A 19,003-nucleotide genomic window follows, 5' to 3' on the forward strand; every position below is an offset into this window, starting at 1 on the left:
TGGAGTGTTTTGCTGTGCATTCTCAAAAGGACCTAGCTCAGTTGTCTTGGTAGGACCCAGGAGGCAGCAGTGTCTTCAGCTGGTTCCATCCTGAGACTTCTCTTCCATGAGTCGATCAAACCCCATTCCATCTATCTGTCCTCATCCATCATTACTAGCTCCCCAACCACCTTGGTGGTCCTTCACTCTCCTGTGTCCAGAGTGTCAAGGTCTCTCTTTTACTGGGAGAGCCCACAACTAAACAAAATACTCTGGAAGTTGCCCCATGAGTACAAAGGAGCAGGTAAGAATTCCTTCTGATGACCTGCTGGTTTTGCTCTTGCTGGTGCAGTGCAGTCTGTGAGTAGCCTTTGTCACTGAGGTGCCACACACTGCTGAGGTGCCATGCTGGTGACTTGCCTGCAGCTCATCCAGCAGAAGGTCCAGGCTCTCTCTTGCTGAGCTCACCTGTCCAGTCAGCCCCAGTGCATGGCTGAACCTTGCTAAGGAAAGACAGATGAAAATACTTTTCCTGTTGCTGCTTATGTGTCTGAGCAAATGCACAAATAGGAGACCTGGGAGCTGGTTTGTCAGCCTGGGCACTTGAGAGAGATCCATCACAGAGTGGTTATTTAGGACACGCAGAAAACCACGTCTCCTGCTCTACCCCTGGGACGCAGGCAGGATTGATCAGCGTGTCTGAGAGAATAGGGAAGTGGGTCTAATGAGCTGGAATACGTCTTGTCGTACAGGGGAACTGTGCAGCAGGCAGGGGAGTCGTGTGTTATGCAGCCCAGAGTTAATGAGTGAAAATTGGGCTGGCAGAAGCTCTGCTGCTCCTGCGAGGGCTGTGGTTTGAGGAGTGTGCTGCCCTAATTGGGCTGGGCAGAGGGGGGTGATGGCTCCTGCTGCTGGCAGTGCCCTCGTTAGGTGTGTGTGTATCAGGTTAGCAGGGCTATCACTGCGAGCAGAATACCCAAATCACATTATTATAACTCATTTCTCTTTGCTTGTGTTCAATCTTGACAATGCAAGATGATGCCTTGTTACTGTTTGATTTGAGAAAACTAACTCCCATCAAGAAACAGCAAAATTGCCTGATACAGTAAGCACAGAACCACATTTGTTTTTATCATTCCTAGTTGTTAGGATTCCCTAACTTTGGTGCTCATGGGGAGGGTCTGCTGCAGTAGTCTCTGTGCTCTTGGCTCTGGTATCCTGTGCCCTGCTGCTGTGATTGTAATGCCTCGTATCACCTTGCAATGATAATGAATTACCTGTTGTTTTGGGTTGTGTCATGAGTACACTGGCCCAAGAGCAATCTGCTTTTGATATTAAATGTGTCTGCCTCCCTGTTGGTTGTCCTTAACACCCAGTACATGTTTCCATAGCTGTGGTTGACTTGCTGCAAGAGCTGACTGATATAGATACTCTCCATGAGAGTGAAGAAGGAGCTGAAGTCCTCATAGATGCTCTCGTGAGTAGGAAACTCCAGATTATTTCAGTGTCTCAATATCTGCCTCCTACAGCCCAGCAGTGAACACTGACCCACCCCACATCCTGCAGCTGTGGGTGTCCCTGCTGCCAACATCACAGTGGAGATAGCCAGGAGAAGCCTGTTCTGTTCTGCCTGAGACCAGTGCTAAGGAAACAATGGGTGTTTACAATGGAACACCAGAATGTGGGGTGTAGGAGATTCTCGCACATTGTTAGACCACTTCTTTTGTGGAAGGAACACACTCATGTTACAAAATTTGTGTAGACTGGGAGATTTTTGTTCATGCAGGAATGGGGTAATAATATTTGTGACTTGGACAGTGCCCTATTGAAAATAGGAGCTTCTTTTGCATTTTCCTTCGGTGTGTGAAAGGGTGACCTGTGTTCACCTGTGAAAAACTGAAGTTTGTGGCAGGGACTGTTACCTGAAGGACAGTGGGGTCACTGTCATCTTAGAACCACTTGCACAGGAGACTGGTTGTTTTCTACCCAGTAACTCTTGATTCAGACCCAAAAGTCTGTGCTTGAACTGGGACATCTGCTGTTACAGCGAGGATGTAATTTTTCTTAACAAGAAAAGGTTGAAAGATTTCCTGTAACAGAAATGTAAAGGTGGAGGAGGGTTCGGAGATAAGGATCCTCTTTGGCATAGAGATTGGATCACCCCAAAAGATTACCTATGTCCAGTAGAAGATGCATTGCTTGGTATTAAGTGCTCCCTGCATGGTTAACTCTCTGAGTGCCTCTGTGGGGGTGGATTTCACCTTTTCTTGGTGTTTGTGCTGGATGCAAAGGCACCTCAGCTGTGAAAAGAGGACAGTGAACGAGTCAGAAGCCTTTCAGAGTGATGATGCCCAGCCAAACCTGAGATTGACAGGTCTGTCATACCTTGGGACATCATCTGCTGGTGAATCGCTGTGTTTGCGGGTCAATGTGGCTGTGCCTGGTTCTGTAACTATTGTGTTGAAATTGGAAGATGGGGAATTACAGGTTTTCTTTTGTTTGCTTTGTTTGGCTGCTCTGTTTCCTCCTACAATTCTTCTTGTCCAGTCACTATAATGTTACCTTCCAAAGGTTAATGACAGCAGCCTGGAGCCCAGTTCCTCCAGCTGGCCTCTGGGCTTTGTTAATTACTCTGCCTTGGTGGGGAGATTGCTGGGTGAATGAAAGGAGAGAGAGGAGCTGCTAGAGAAGATGTTTTCTATAAAATGTGTGGAGAGGTAGTAAATCAAGCAGAGTTTTTTCTCTGTTTTCCTTGTCACCAGCCCACTGATAACAGCCAAGTTTTAGAGGTTTCATTGTCCTTTTTGAAAGCAACAGGTCAGGCCTATCTTGTGAGCAGTGTTTAGATATCTGCTGTTTAGATTACTGTTGGTTGGGGTTTTTTTATAGGAAAGTAGGTGTAAGGTTGTAGGGTATCTGTGAAGATGGTTGTGGCACTGTATTCCACAGCAGCCTGTACTTGTGTTTTCGTCACATGTTCGCAGGTACCGAAGCTGTTAACAGTGTTTGAATTGAAAATGTTATTTTGTTGAACTGTTCCAAACTCTTGTCCACAATGGGAAGTTTGCCAGGCAAGCTGGATTCCGTCCAATGGCAGCTTTAGAGGTGTATTTCTGGTGTGAGTCTGGTGATTTGGGGACTTCCCCCTGCCCTGGGGCTGTCTGGCTTTCTTTAGCTCTCTGAAGTTAGTTGGTGCTTTCATCCTGAGAGGATTTAAATGCAGGACTTCAGCTGGTGATTGTTCAGCTCTTGGGTTTGGATCTGTGGGTGTGAGCATTGTTCTGTCAGCTTCTTGTGCCTGTTAGGGTGAAAGGTACAACAGCAATGTAGGCAGACAGCAGTGCCCAGCTGAGAGCAGAGCTGCTTGCAGAGCTGACAGCTCTCCCGTCCGTGGTGGTTTGTGTGCCTCAGAATTCTGAGGGATTATAAATCAATCAGGCTCGTTCAGGAAATAAGACTGTGACAAGGTGCATGTTTACCTCCTGATGTTTTGCTGTTTAATCTGAAACACAAAAGTTGTTTAATTAATTAGGACAAACATAGTGACAGATTTACTTGATGATTCCTTCGCTTCCTCTGAGATTTTACAGCAAGGTTGTTCATGTCTTCTGATCATGCCTGACAGGGTGTTTCAGTAGGGCTTAGAGATTTTTATTATTTATTAACCCCTCCTTCTGTTCTTTCTCCTTCATTGTCCTTTATCAGTCTCATTTCTTATCTTTTTTTATCTTTCCTATGACCTTGTGGATTTAGGTGGAAGGCCAAGTCGTAGCCTTGTTGGTCCAGAATTTAGAGCGCCTGGATGAGAGTGTGAAAGAGGAAGCTGATGGTGTCCACAACACCCTGGGTAAGCACCTGCTGCACAGCCCCTCGCAGGGTGGGTTATCCCACCTCTTCCTTCTCTCCCTCCTTCTTTCCCCTTTGGCTGCTTGTGCTGCAGTATAGGATCTGGTGCAGCCTTTGTTCACAGCTTGAACTCACTGGTCCCTCGTGCCCGAGATTGTCCCATGGCTGCTGGAAAAGTGCCTCTTCCCAAAGTGTTTGTGTAGGGAGATGTGGAGACATGGATGAAACTGCACTGCACCAGAGGGAATCACAGTACCATTTAGATTGGAAAAGCCCTCTCAGATTACCAAGTCCAGCTGTTCCCTCAGCGCTGCCAAAGCCACCACCAAACCCCAAGTGCCACATCTACATAGCTTTTAAATCCCACTGGGAATTGTGCTCCGCTGCCCATGTATTTACTTTGTACATGATCTTTGAGGTCTTTTCCAACCTGGTTGATTCTGTGATTCTGTGTCTGTGAGCTTTACATTGCTTCTGTCTCAGCAATGTATTTAATTTCCAGTAGTGAAACATTTGCATTTCATGCAAGGGCATCATTACCTCTTTGCTCCCTGATGTGTGCACAGCACAAAACTTTTGCAGAGTGTTCCCGTTGTTGGCAGTCAGACCATCATCCCCTCTTTGCTGTCATTCAGGATGGAAATCTCCCAGGACTGGAAAAATTAGAAGGACTGAAAACATGAGGTTTGGAATTTTTCAAGGGGAAAAAACATCTGTTTTCTGTGTCTTGTCAGGAATTGTGGAGAACATGGCAGAGTTCCGGCCAGAGATGTGCACAGAGGCTGCCCAGCAGGGCCTCATGCAGTGGCTGCTCAAGAGGCTGAAGGTGAGCTTGTTTCCCACCTTAGATTAAGCCAATTTTGCGTGTGTGTGTTGGAGAAGCCAAGTCAAGGACAAAAAGTTGTAATTGAGGGTCTGTATCCTCAGTGGTTTTAGTTTAAACAGACACACGTCTGTCTTTGTAACCATCTTGCAGTAGAAGGTATCTGCATGAAAGTATCATGGATTTTTGGGTCCATGGCTGAGATCATTAGGAATAGGAAAGCTGACCACTGAGTGGGGACACTAATAAAGACTATTTTATGCCTTTGCATCCCATATTTCTAACACTTTCTGAGTTTCAAATGGTGCCTATATTTAACTGCTGCTGGGGGTGGTTTTTGCTTTGACCTCATCTAATTGCCTTTTGAATTCAAAATGACTTTTCATATTCTCTGCATCCTATGGCAGTGACTTGCACGGTTTAACACTGTCTTGTATGAAAAGATGCTTAAACATTACCTGGATGCTGTGGGAAAGGAATGGACAGGTCAGCTCTCTCACAGAGCTAGTGAGGAAAATTTAGCAGATTCTGGCTGTTCCCTAACCCTGTCCGTAAGGCATTACCTCTTCCATGCTTAAATGTCAGCATGATTAGAAAGCTGCTGAATCCCAGAAATGCTCCAACAGCTGTGTAAGTGCAGATACCCCTCTGTGCACCTCACATCCTTGTTAGCAGAAATAACCTGTAATTTCTCACTACAGGTCGTAACATAATTACGTTATTTTGCTTAAAAAGAAAAAGTGAAGTTAATTTTAGTTCAGGCAGGTTGGTACTGCTGCCTGCCTTGAATTACTGTGGCAGCTGAAAGATTGAGAAATTTGGGAAAGCAAAATAATCCCAACTAGGATTCCCCTGCTTGGTGGCACAGAGCATGAATGCTCGAGGTGTTCCAGGTTTGTGCAGTGTTTGTCCTTTGCCCTGGCAGTATTATCCCTGGGTTTGGGATGTGGGATCTGGCAGGGCATTCTCTTGCCTGCACACTGTTCAGGAGAACTAATGAACCCCTCTCCAGGCACTTTTGCTCTTGGCAGCACTTGGTCTGGAATCTCTCACCCTGACAGATGTGGTTGGGATTAACCCAGGATCTTGGCAGCTGGTAGAGTGTTGTGCTGCTGTGGAATGTCTGAGGGATGAGTTTTAAGATCAGGGTTCTGTCTGGGCAGTGGTGAGGACATCTGGCACACAGCACAGAGCATGAATTTCTGTTTCCTGACCACATTTCAGGTCGCATAATTGTATTGTGGCTGTCAGAGCTGTCTGGGAAAGCTCAGGTGGAGAGCTCATACCTCCCTTCCCCAAACACAAACACGGTTTGGTGATGTTGTGTGCAGCCTTGGGAGATCAGACTGTTGTTTCCCAGTGCTTGTAGGGCAGCAGTTGGTCACCCCATGACAGAAGCTGGAGGAGCTGTACAGCACTGAGCACCTCCACTCTCCTCCACGAGCTGCTTGGAGGTATCATCTGGCTGCTGTAACTACTATCCTCTGCAGGGTGGTTGGGGATCATTCAGAATTAAGAGCTTTAATTAAAGTCAATACTTTGTGGCATTTAGGATCTTCCTGGTTTCTGTGTCACATGTTGCTTGTGCACTGTGCCCTGTTCCATGGCAGCAGGGCAGGAGGACTAGCCCCACAGCCCTGTGCAGGCAGGGCTGGCTGTCATGCTGCAGGGAGTTTTGTGTTTGGGGGCAAAAACTGGGTGACAAATGCTATGTTTTAAGCCTAGTACCTCTGCTTCTCCCCCCTCTTGAACAGTGGGATACAAGTAGCTGGTAACTAACGATTTTTAAGCTTGTTTTATTTTATGAATCCCTTCAGTAAACCTGTTTGCATTATTACCTGATCAGTTAATGTTCAGTCTGTAGATGAAGCAGCTTTGGCAGCATGCAAAAACATTGGATCCAGTTCAGAATCCACTTTAGGGACATATTTATTTTTTTGGTTCAAATTCAGCAGTTTGGTTTCATTATGATTTTTTTCTGTTTAGCATGTCTGAGTATGGAGGGAATGTCTGAAATGGAAGTTATGTGACTCTGCAGGCAAAACCCATCTCAAGTCCTTCTGACTGTGACACTGTGATCCTCATACAAAGCTCTGACAGTTCCTATTTAATGGTTCTGTGATGTATGTTCTGAAATTCTGGTTTTGCTGACAGGTGCAGACTTACAGAGCAGGGATAAGCCCTGTGCACCCATGGAAAAAAAACTATCACAGGAAAGAGACACTGTTGCAAACCACTGGAGACTGTTCTCAGGGGTTTTGAGCTACCTTGGCCAAACCTGCTGATGTAGGGCAGCGTGGAGGACCACAGTGGAGTTTCTCCACGTATGCACAAGGCCACACATTCCCCCATCACCCCTGAATCAGAGAGAATTATTGCGGTTCTGTCACTGAGGCAAACTGCAGAGTTACTGCTGTTGTGTTTTGCTTTAAGTGTTACTCACACATTCAGTGATTTGATTAATGTGTTCTTCAAATCAGTGAGACATGGAGAGCTGTGCCCTGATGGGTCTCTTGTTCTTTCCCCCACAGGCTAAGATGCCTTTTGACGCCAACAAGCTGTACTGCAGTGAGGTGCTGGCGATTCTGCTCCAGAATAACGATGGTGAGCCATGCCCACGGCATCACTGTTTGTGAGGGCAGGATCCAGGCTTCTCCCAGATCACAGCAACCCTCTTCTGCCTCTGGCTCCCCTTTGCTGCCTCTCTCCCGCGTGTGCTCCCTCGCAGACACATCCACCCTCTCTTTCTCTGCGGCTTTTGTGCTCTGTCAAGACGTATTGATTTTGTTTGCTGATGTATCAGTGTTAGATGGCTGTAAAATCTGACAGTTAGCTTCATTTTTCTCTCTCTGTTCCCCCTTCCCCCCACCTCCGTCTAGACAACAGAGAATTGCTTGGGGAGCTGGATGGGATCGATGTGCTGCTTCAGCAGTTATCTGTGAGTAATTCCCACACGCCCTCTGTGCTGCTGGGTGACTGGCAGGCTGGGTGGGAGGGGTGGAATAGGTCTGGGGTGCAGTGCTGTTCTAGCAGTGCTCAATATTTGGTGTGGCATAGTCCCCGAATACCTTCCACACAGTGTATCATCCATGGTCACATCCATACTTGTGGTGAATCTGCCCTTCCCCGTGGAGATCCCATATATTGTCCTTTAAATCCTGAACCAAGCTGCTGCACATCTGTGTGTGTCCAGTCAGGGCAACAAAAGGCAGGAGTGTTACAGAGAAGATGAATCAGTGACCTGTGTGATCACTGACTTACACCTGGCAGGTGCTGGAGGCTTGTGGTGCAAACTGTTCACGTGTGCTCTGCCCAACTTGAGTCCTTCATTTGGGAGCAATGTTGCTTTCTTTGTCATGCAGGTGTTTAAACGGCACAACCCAAGTACTGCAGAGGAACAGGAAATGATGGAGAACCTGTTTGACTCCCTTTGCTCCTGCTTAATGCTCAGCTCCAATCGTGATCGCTTCCTGAAGGGTGAGGGTCTGCAGCTGATGAACCTCATGCTCAGGTACCCCATTAACATTGTGATTTCCTTCCTGCTTTTGATGTACCAGCACATGTTCTGGCTGTTTAATAGATATTTGTGTTTTTATTATAAAATTTCTGTGTTAGGGTATTTGTCTGTATTCTTTCTTTTTTTTTCCAGCAGGTAAGTTGGACCTTCTCAGACATGGAAGCTCCACTCTCTCTTTATCTTTGTTTCCTAAGAACTGAGGTTACTACAATAGCTGCTGGAAAATAACAGTGCAGGTCTTTCATCTGGGTGCCTACCACAGAGAATGCTGTAGGTCAGGTCACTAATCCTCTAAGGATTTCTATGACCCCTATGAGGGCAGCAGAGAACCTTTGGATGTCTCTAGGGAAAAGATTTTTCCCTTTGTTCCCCAGTTCAGGCTCCACCATGTTGTGTAGCCTCTGAACTGCTGAATTTTTATGGATGTTGATACAAAAATTGCTTTTGTGAATGGGGCATAAGTTTGCATTTCTTGTGCTGTGGTTTGTCACACCCTGAACCTCTGGGATTCTCTGCTCTCTCTTCACTTTTACTTGCTGGCCTGGCACTGAGTTGTGTCTGCTGGGCTGTTTGGTTCCCCAGACCTGCAGGAGGGCACAGTGGGCTCTGTCTGGCTGTCCCCAGAGTGCCAGGCTGCGTGCTGGCGGGTTAGCAAACACCAGCTAGGAATGCTGAGTTCCTGCAGTGCAGGGCTGGGGAATGTGCAGCAGCAGGGAACTGAATAAATAACCCAACATGGATTATACAAATAGGAACACTGGGTTTTCTTGAGGCTAATTAAGGAAAAGCTCCAAAACTTAGAATGGGAGGGAGGCCTCCCTCTGCCTGGAGTCCTAAGCTGCTAAGCCAGCCTTGCAGAACTAATTACTTGGAGTTCTTGTGCCATGTGGGTGGGACTCAGCGTTTGGATTTTTAATAGCTTTTTCCCCATTTTTGGACTCTACTGTTTACCAGTCTCGTACCAGGATCCCAGCTGGAAAATTATGATGAGGAAAATTTCTCCCTGGCTGCATTTCTCCACCAGCAGTCATAGCAAAGGAGTTGGGAGGGACAGAGCGTGACTGATCTGCCAGCAGCAGCTCTGTCTGGTGGACAGAGTTTCCAAGACCTCTGTCTAAGCATCTGTGGATGCTTAGAACCCAAACCCATTCTACAGTTTGAATGGGATTGGTAAAGTACAATGGGAAACAAGTAACAATTCACAGTATGTGTTCTGGAAGCTTCTGTCACTTCTGTCCACAGGCATGGACTATACTGACAGCTGATTATTTAATTTTTAACAACTCTTCTAATCTAGTTCTAGTGCTTGGAAGCTCTCAGAGCTGCTCAGTTTTTCTTGGACAGGGTGGCTTGGGTGACCACAGGCTGGTGTTGTAATGGGAATTGGGCCCAGACAGCTGTGATCTGGAGCTGCACAGGAGTATTGCATGTCTGTATCTTCTTCATACCTCTTCATGAAAAACAGCAGACAACAGAAGTGTCATTCAGTTGTGATTGACCACCTCGCTCACAAACAAGGTGGAGTATTTTTCTCTCCTGTCGGTGTCCTCTGAAGGCTGAGGGCAGAGATCAGTTATGTTTTGGTTTTGCTTCAGGGGTGGTTAATCATTGTACCACGGTCTGTGCAGATGAAAGGACAAATAGGCAAAGTTGAAAGTGTATTGACATGATGTGAGATAGATAAGCTGTGTGAGAATAAAGATATCAGGCTTGAATCTCCATTACTGTCGTAGGGAACACAGCATTCCGTGTCCTATGCTGCCCAATCCATCTAGCCAAGTCGTTCCATTATTGATGGTCCTGCACACAGACCTGCAGAGAGGTGCAGCAGCTTTTGGATCAGTATTTAATGTGCTAGTGATATTCCTACAGATAGTCATGAGAACTGAACTGGTTTCTCTTGTGCTGAGCCTTAAAACGCGTGGCCAACAGCAAAAGGTGATGTGTTGTGTGAACTTCTCCTAGTTTATGGGGAGACAGTGGTAACACCTGAGAATGAGCCTGATGGGGCTGATGTGCCTTAGGTGCATATCTGTGGGCAGCCGAGTCTGGACTTGTGCTGTGGTCTGGGACTTGCAGTTGGCCCTGGGGAGTGGAGCTTCACCAAGCAGGTACATGGGAGGTGAGAAAAGCAGGTTGAGTGGTACAGAGGTGGTGACAGCAGAGGTGAAGTAGGAAGTTTGGAAGTAGGATAAGAGCAGGGGTATATATAATTATTTACTTTGCATCTCTGCACCAAGGGAGGCTCGTTTATTTTATGGAGGGTCTGTATCAAAACCAAGCTGGTTTATTAAGGAGTTAGCCACCAGTGGAAAGTTTAGAAATGTCCTGTAGAATTAAATTAAATTTTCTTTCTAGGTCAAGAAGCACTTTGTAGTGCTCAGTCCCTCAGCCTTGCCTTGGTAACCTAACTGCAGTTTACCTTACAAAGCCAAGAGAGAGGAAAACAGGCTTGTCCTGTCAGCTCCCTGGCGCACGCTGACAGGCAGCTTATTGCTTTGGCTGTAGAACTGTGTTGGGTCTGAGGAGATGCAGCCGTGCTGCTCCCGGGGGATGTGTCAGGGAGATTCTCTGTTGCACAGGGAAAATGACGTGTGGCTTTCCCAGCTATTAACTGAGGAGCACGTGCATGCACAGGGACAAAGGCAGCTCAGGGAGCTCTCAGGGACCTGCATCACTTGGGCTACACAATGTTCTATCCTGGAGCTATGCCAGGGCTTTTCTTGACCCTCAATAAAGCTTTTGCTCCTGTTCAGCAAAACAAGGTGAAAACGGGCAACTCTGTATGCTCCCTGAAGCTTGACTGTAGCTATTTCAGGGTATATTTTTTATGATTATTAAAATCTTTTTATGTTTTCTTGTCCTGCTGTTCCTAATGACCCCATGGAAACTCAGGCTGTCTTGTTACTAAATCTGGTTAATTAAACGGAGCCGTTTTATGCAACGCTTTTCCAGGAAATCTAGTATTCTGCTTTTGCTCGTGTTTTGGAAAGTGAGAGGCTGTTTTCTGCTAATGTGGACAGTCCAAATAATGTCAGCACCTCTTCTTTTTGAAATAGCACATGTACCAGAAGAGTTGTCTTATATGTAAAGATACTAAAAGGAGGAAAACAATGGTTAGTGGATGAAGTTGTGATACAGAGTTCCTGTGAAGACTGAGGTCCCTCCCTGTTTGGTGATCCTCACGTATGCCTGTCTGTGAATTAGTGTTCAGCTAAAAGTTCCCTCAATAAGCACAGATGAGACTAAGATAAACTACTTGCCCTCCAGCAGAATAAATATTTCAAATAAAATCAACTCCAGACAGTCCAGTCAAGCAGCTATTGATCTCTAAAAGCCTGAACTTAAACCCAATGAATATTCCAGAGCTCAGCCCTGCTCAGCCTTCCTAAATGCTGATCAATATGCAATTACTTCCCCTGAAAACATTTCTGGTGTCATCTGGCCTAAGGAGTACTTTATTTTTAGCTCTCTGTAGTGGGGAGGTGGGGAATGTCAAACCACCTTCCTGCATAGCCCTTGACTCCTGTGGGGAGCTCAGACCCCGACTAGACGTGGTGCCCTCCACCTCCACACCGTGCTCGTCAGAAGTGCCTGTGGCTGCACTGCTCAAGGTCACTTTCTCGTAGGCTGAGGTGTTAATACATGGGTTTTTCTAGTTTGCATGTTGTTAGGGGTTCATAGAGTTCAGTCTCTGCAGGGAAGTAATTTTCCACATCTCTTTGGAGGCTTGAGGAGCCTCTGCTGATGGATATGGTGGCTCAGTCTGCAGGCAGGCAGAACTGGAGGAGATTGCCATGTGCTTGGGGTGGAAAGTGGTGGGGCTTGTGATTGTCCTGTTCTGAAGGGATCATCCTCCTAGGCTGGCCTTTGGGGACACTGGAGGCTCTTGTTCTCCAGCTCATGTTAGCTCCTGCTGATGTTTACCTGATCGGGTGGTCTTATGGGCTGTATTAGTGACCAGTTTTTCAGGTCACGTTTCACAAGATATGTGAAATTTTCCCATGGATGAATTATAAATTCATCTGTTTCTGGTTTGAGAGGTACAGGACTGCTGGAGATCATTTTCAGACCATCTGTATGTTATTGTTGTGAGTGACCACCATCAACATTCTGAGCTGGCATTAAAGCAGAACAGTCCAGAGTCTGTCTTCATCCTTCCACATGTGATTTCTGGCAACAGGGTTTTCCATTATAGCTGACCAAGCTATGCCTACCTAACTTACTCCTTTAGTAAACTGAACTATTGCTAGATCTAAATCTCTCTCTTCTTGGTGTGACATTATTTGCCTTGTGTACCCAACCCAACCTTCCCTGCTGTTCTGTGCCAGTGTTTGTAAGGCAGTGAAGAAATAGCTACTTCAGTAGCCAAGAAATCAGCAAATAAAACCGTAACATAAAATACATAAAATGAAATAAAAACAAAACAGAAAATAAAAAGAAATAAAAGGCATTAAAAAAGAAATAACCAAGACAATATTCTCAGCCAGTTTTGAAAGGAGTATTTGTTGATTTAATGTTTTGCCTTCTCGAAGAAAAATCATGCTTAGAGCTTGTGCTTAGACTCTTCATCCTTTCCTTGTCGTGTTCCTTTCCCTTGTCCCTTTAAAGCAGCATGCTTCAAAGCTCCTCATGTCCCTGTTTAACTTGGCTCTTTCTTTTCACAGAGAGAAGAAGATTTCTCGCAGCAGTGCCCTGAAGGTGTTGGACCATGCCATGATCGGACCCGAGGGCACAGACAACTGTCACAAGTTTGTGGACATCCTTGGGCTGAGAACCATCTTCCCTCTCTTCATGAAATCACCCAAAAAGATAAAGAAAGTTGGAACAACTGAAAAAGAACACGAAGGTAGGTGTGCTCCCAGATCCTTCTTATCACCTTGGGGGAGGTGAATGGACAGCCAGTGTCTGAGCAGTACCTGCAGCGAGGAGGGAGAGGCACAGCACCCAACTCAGGGCTCCTCCTGCAGCTTTTGGGTCTGGGTGTTCAGCTTGCTGCTCCCTGTCACAGCTGGCTGTTGAGGGCACACTTGTCCTGCTTGTTTTGGTATCAGCAGCTCCTGGCGATTCCATTTTGTGTGCTGTTAATAAGTTATTTTACTCCTGTAGGCTCTGTTGTTTGAAGCTCTCACTCTGATGCAAAACTCTTTTGAAAAGAGTAATGAGGCAACTACAAATGTCACCTCAAAAGCAGTGTTTTCATGGCTCTGAGCACTGAAGTGTGACTGGATGAACATCAGGCATTGCAGAAATAAACTGCATTGCTTTTGAAGTTACTTTTTTTCCTTTTTGTATTTTCTTCCTCTTTCCCCTGGAAAAACTCTGCTTTGACAGAAATCTGCTGTGGTGTGTTACTGCAATTACTGAGGGACCTAACACTGAGCTGAGTCTGGGGTCAGTCCCTCATGCTCCTGGTAACGTTGCCTTTCCCATTTTGTTGGTCATTGACAACGTCTTGGAAGAAACTTTAAATGCTGCCAGTGATGCTTGAGATTTTGTGCCACTTTATGGCTCAGTTCTGTAGAGGGTGAATATTGTCAAAAGCTGAAGAGGTGTGAGTGGGTCTCTGGCTGCACTAGTATCCATCCTGAACTGCAGCAAACCAAGGGAAAATGGAAGGAAACAGCAACAAAATGGGAGCTCTAAACCCAAATTACCTGCTTTGGGCCTGTCCTCATGACTCAGGCGGGACTCAGGTGTTGTCTCAAGCTCAGGAGGGAGGCACTGCCCCCGCAGAACTCTTTGGGTGCTGGCTGAGGTGCCAGCTAGGACAGAACAGCTCCTTTCCTTGGAAGAGCTGCCAAGCCAGAGGCAGCTCCCTGGGCATCTGCTTGTCTTCCCTCCTGAGGACAAGGAATGGTCAGTGCTGGGCTGTGCACATGCATGGCAGTGGCTGCATTCCTGGCACAGGTGGAGAGCAGGGACTCACCTGTCATCCAGTGCCACCCCAAAGTGATTCACACCCTTGCTACCAGTTCTGGCCACTTTATCTTGTGTTTCTTGGGTAGATAATAGTGAGGAGGAAATGCTATTGTGTAGTATGGGGTTTATATAATGGAATTGCAGAGACAGGTTTGGTTTCTGTAGGTTATGTAATAAAATTGCAGGTTTATGTAATAAAATATGCAGTTGTGCTTAGATGGATTTAGGGGATGTTTTGAAATTTTCATTTGCAGTATGAAAGTGAGGTTGTTTAATTCTTCTTACTGAGGGAGCGCTTCAGTTAGAATAGGAGGTTCTGTTTAGAGATCTGGGTCTGTGGCTCATGCCATTGACTTAATTTTTCCGTTTGGGAAAGTGAGTTAATCTCTGCAGATGATACCTCTGTGCAGTCCTGGCTATGTGAGGATTAGTCTGGAAAGCCCTGACAGGGTCAGTTCCTCACTATTCCTGTGATAGGGTGAAAAGCCAATCTGGCCTCAGGAAAATGGAGTGATATATGCAAACAGTCTTTGTATCACACCTCCATCTCATTAACATGCAGAAGAAATGGAGAACATTAAAATGAGCCCAGAAATCAGTTCTATTAAAATAAACTCTCCCTAAAAGGCTGTGGTAGTAAGTCCAATTTTCTTTGTTTTGCATCACTGGGCAGGTGAGTTACTGAATTTCTAAGGACGGGAGTTAATAGAGATGTTTAACAGGGTTCCCTGGAGCCTGTCACACCATTGTCCTGGCCTGGGTGTTAGCAGCACAGTGTATGATTTCATTTTGCTGAGTGTTGCCCCAGCCTTGCAGTAATTGCTGAGCTTGGGGCTCTGTGGGTTCTAGTCTGGGCAGGAGCACAGAACAGGTTCCTGAGTTTCTCTGGCTTTCAGGGAAATGGTGCAGGTCTGGAATGATGGAGCCAGTGCCCTCTGTGCTGTTCTGGTCCGAGGAGCACACTGCTTTCTGCTTATCTCATTGTTTATTGATTGGAAAGAACACTCATGTTCACTTTGCTCTTGTCATCTTTTCTCATAAAAACTTTATCCTGTGTTCAATTTGTTTTACCAAAATTAATTAGAACGATCGTCCTTTCAGAGAGTGTTCATGTGTATGCCAAGTGGAGGAACAGATTCCTTTAAAGGGCTCAGTGGAGTGGGTTTGCAGCAGTGGCATCAGGGTGTATTAAAAGCAGCTCTGTGGAGCTGTGCTGTGCCAGCCCTTGGTGCATTGCCACTGGGGCAGTGTCAGGACTGACACCCTGAGCTGTGCTGCAAAATACAACATCCTCCTGGGCTCTGTACCCTGGGGCCTAATTACAGCAGCTTAAAGGACAGCTCTGCTAAAATGCTCCTGCACTGGGTGAGGTACCAAACAGCTCTCCCACAGAGTTAGTCCACTGAGTCCCTGCCTATCCCACTGTCCCTTTATCTGCAGTAATCCAAGTGCTGCCAGGCTGAGGGTACCAGGACCTACTGGATCTCTCCAGGTGCTTCATCCCTCACAGGGCACTGTCTCTAGAGCACCAGATATTCCCTGTGTGTCTGATGGTGGTAGAAAAATATCCCCTTGTCTTTATTTTCTCGCAGCATTGCTATTTACATAAGAGATAGTCTATAAAACCTTGTTTGTTTTATTGTCTCAAAGGTGGTGTTCTGAATGTGACAAAATAATAAAAACCCTGGTGAAAAAAAAATCTCAATGTGACTTGCTGAGCTTTTATTTATTAGAGAAATTTATAATCCAAATTAAATTTGATAAAAGTAACTTCTCTGTAATGTATTTCTCTCTTTTTAAATGCTAGCATAAAGGTGTCAGTGCTGGTTAGCCACATTTTAAACACTGTCAGTGCTTAAAAATGATTTTACTCTTGGGAGCCGGCGAACAATTTAAATCCAAACTGCACGTATTTATGCTTTATGTACACTATGTAATTAGGAAAAAAGAAAGGGAAAATTTCTTAACCATCTTTATGGATGATCTGAGCCTGAAGATTAGACCTGTGGTGTCTAACTGAGTACACATTATCTACACTTGAATTTTGCCTGCGTTTGTACAGATCGTTATATTAGGATATTAGGTTCGGGAGGAAAAAACTCATTTGAAGCAATTTCCCTTTTTCTGAAGCAGTGAAGCAGCTCAAAACAGAAATATTTTGCAGCTGAAGACAGAAATGGCTTAGAGTTTTCCTGTGTCTGTGGGGTCGCAATACTTGTGGCTTGGCCAGCCACAAAGACCAGGTGCTGTGTCATGGATGTGTGTTGTGAGGTGGTTGAACAGTGTTAGCAGAGTCCCCTTAGTGGCTCTATGTGGTTCTTGGCATAAATGTAGGGTAAGATTTGAAGCAATACTCCTGTGTCGTGAATTTTGAAAGGTGGGGGATGCTGTTCCCCAAACCCTCCTTTTGCAGAGCTCTCAGTGTGTCGTCCCTGTCCATGAGGGTGCAGCAGCTCTCAGCACACAGCTGAGCTGCAGCACTGGATGCTGACTTGAAATTCTTGAACAGTCTCAGTGAGCTAAAAATGGAGAAAACACAAATTCCTCCTGAATTAGAGAGTCTGTAGTGAAGCAATCATAGCTGGCTCGACAGGCTGTATATCCTCCTGCTCTTTCTCAGGATGGTTATTTGCAGCCGAGTTTTGCTCACTTGGAGAGTCTAATGAACTATAAAAGGATGTTTGTCCAATTCATCTTCATTTAAATGCCTTCTCTTGTCTTGGGTGTCAGTTTTACTTAGGAATGCTTAATTTGATAACCTGAGAATTAGTTCAGCCAATTTCCAAAGGAGAATTCCTATCGCTGGGGTGTTTTGCCTGTTTGCCCTCTATCAATAACAAAGGCTCTTTTGGAGACCCTCAGCTATACCCTTCCTTTAAAAACAACAACAACAACAAAACCCATTGCTTAGTAAATGTGCTCTTGCTTCTTTGTGACATGCATGAAAGGCAGCAGAGCCCTTGGAGTGAATCTCTGCTGCAGACCCAGGTTCCCTGGGCACAGGGAAGGGAGAAGCCAGAAGCAGAAACGTGGCCTGATGAAGAGTTATCGGTATTAACTGAGCACCCTCTGCCAGCCAGCAAAAAACGTTTTTCATTTGGTGGTCTTCATGAGTGAGCACCCGGGGAAGGCATCAGTCTGTTTAAACAGAACTTTATTATGTCAATTTGTTATTTCACCATCACCCTCCGACAGGAACCTGTGATTTGAGTGAGCCATGATGCCGAGAACACAGTTAAATTTATCTCAATTAAAGTGAGCGTGCTCTGTTGCAAGAACATCACAAAAATAAACTTTCTCGGTTGATAGAAAGAATTTTGTTTTATGTTCAGTGTGATGGCTGAATCCAGCTCACTGGGGCTGTTGTGTGAGGAGCTTTTCCAACCCATCTGGGCCCCGCCATTCACCCATCAGTGAAATCAGCGTCTCTTGCTTTTGTCAGTGTTTTATGATAACATTTTTCTTGGCAAAACACAGTGATACTTGAGTGGGTTACTCTTTTAAGATGCAGATTATTAATGTGTGTGAAAACAGGCAAGTTTATCAGATGCTACACTGTTGGGATGGTATGTCCTGGTGCCACCTGTAATCCTGCTGTGAAACGAGCCAGGGCCTTCATTCAGGTTTATCAGATGCTACACCATTGGGATAGCATATCCCCAGTTCTACTTGTAATCCTGTGATGAACTGAGCCAGGGGTTTCATCCAGGTTTATCAGATGCTATGCCAGTGGAATAGCATGTCCCTGGTGCCACCTGTAACCCTGCAATGAACCAAACCTCTGGTGGAGAGCCGTAACGGTCATTCTGCCGTGGCTTCACGAGCTTCACGCCTCTTCTGATGTGGGTTTTGGTGGGCTCAGTTGCATGCCTGGCCCCAGGGTGTTTTAGCAGTGTGGCCTTGGCACCAGAGTCCTTGGGGTGGGCCAGGGCCTTTGTCCAGGTTGTCCAGCAAACAGCCATGAAGCCGCAGAGTGGTGTGTATAGGAGAGGCAGAAGTATCTCGGAGTGCCTTGTGTTTTTTCTAGTATTTTCCTACTCCTAATTAGAAAGTACAATTTATCTTAAGAGCTCTCTGCAAGACAGAAGGCTCTTAAATGTGTTCTGGGTTCACCAGATCATCCTACTCAGTCTCTGAGGGACTGTGGTCCCCAGCACCCAGAGCTGCCCACCATCCCTTTCCTGCAGAACGATGGTTAGTAGCTCCTCTTCATCACTGTTGAGGTTCCTCCCCTGCCCGGCAGATGTCCATTATAATGAGATGTAAAAAAAAAAAAAAAAAAAAGGGGAGGGGGGATAATAAAGGCAGAGGAGTGTAATGTTACAGCTTGATTTGACAGGACCTCCTGCTGTTGCAGCTGCCAGTGCCAGCCATGGAATAGATTAATCTGTATTCCAACACGCCGAGCTGAAGTCAAGATCGATCTAATTAGGGTGTTTTAAACACTGCTTGCATGCTGAAGTCTCTGTGCCTGTCTGGAGAGGGAAAGGCTCCTGAGAGCTCGAAGTGATCATGGACTAAGCAGGACCCTGGTGCAGCCAGGGAGCACATGCAGTATGACCTCCTAGAGCCAGGGACGTGGCTGACACGGTGCCCTGTGGTGCTGGGATCGTGGGGAGTGGCAGGATCTGCAGGTGAGCCATGGGGCAGCAGCAGTGCTATTGGCGGATGAGAGAGAAGCCTCTGTCTTCCCATATCCATGAAGTCATGGGATCTTGGGATGTTTGTATGAAAAAAGTTGTTCTTGATGCACAGTAGCTGCCAGCTGGTACCTGTTATTTCTGTGCAGGCACCTTCATGATGCTGAGTATGGCTTGGTTTGGTGTTGGCTTCTCCAAGGACATTTAGTCATTCTTAGAAGTGGGGCTTGGCAGCAATGTCTGCCTCTGGCCTTGTCTGTGTCCTACCTGAAGGTG

The 19,003-nt window shown here is 46.0% G+C and overlaps 1 protein-coding gene across 1 annotated transcript in view; it reads left to right on the plus strand.

Annotated features, from left to right (window-relative positions):
* Positions 1-19,003, plus strand: part of CTNNBL1 (catenin, beta like 1) — a gene marked incomplete at its 5' end in the record, with an annotated part of 40,836 nt that overhangs the window by 5,787 nt on the left and 16,046 nt on the right. Inside the window, 7 exons of the mRNA XM_009078631.1 lie at positions 1,359-1,456; positions 3,733-3,826; positions 4,560-4,651; positions 7,180-7,252; positions 7,528-7,586; positions 8,011-8,159; positions 12,833-13,014. Coding sequence (XP_009076879.1) covers positions 1,359-1,456; positions 3,733-3,826; positions 4,560-4,651; positions 7,180-7,252; positions 7,528-7,586; positions 8,011-8,159; positions 12,833-13,014 — 747 coding nt within the window. The remainder of the gene's footprint in view (positions 1-1,358; positions 1,457-3,732; positions 3,827-4,559; positions 4,652-7,179; positions 7,253-7,527; positions 7,587-8,010; positions 8,160-12,832; positions 13,015-19,003) is intronic.

Source organism: Acanthisitta chloris, unplaced genomic scaffold, assembly GCF_000695815.1.
Source record: "Acanthisitta chloris isolate BGI_N310 unplaced genomic scaffold, ASM69581v1 scaffold39527, whole genome shotgun sequence".
Lineage (NCBI taxonomy): Eukaryota > Metazoa > Chordata > Aves > Passeriformes > Acanthisittidae > Acanthisitta > Acanthisitta chloris.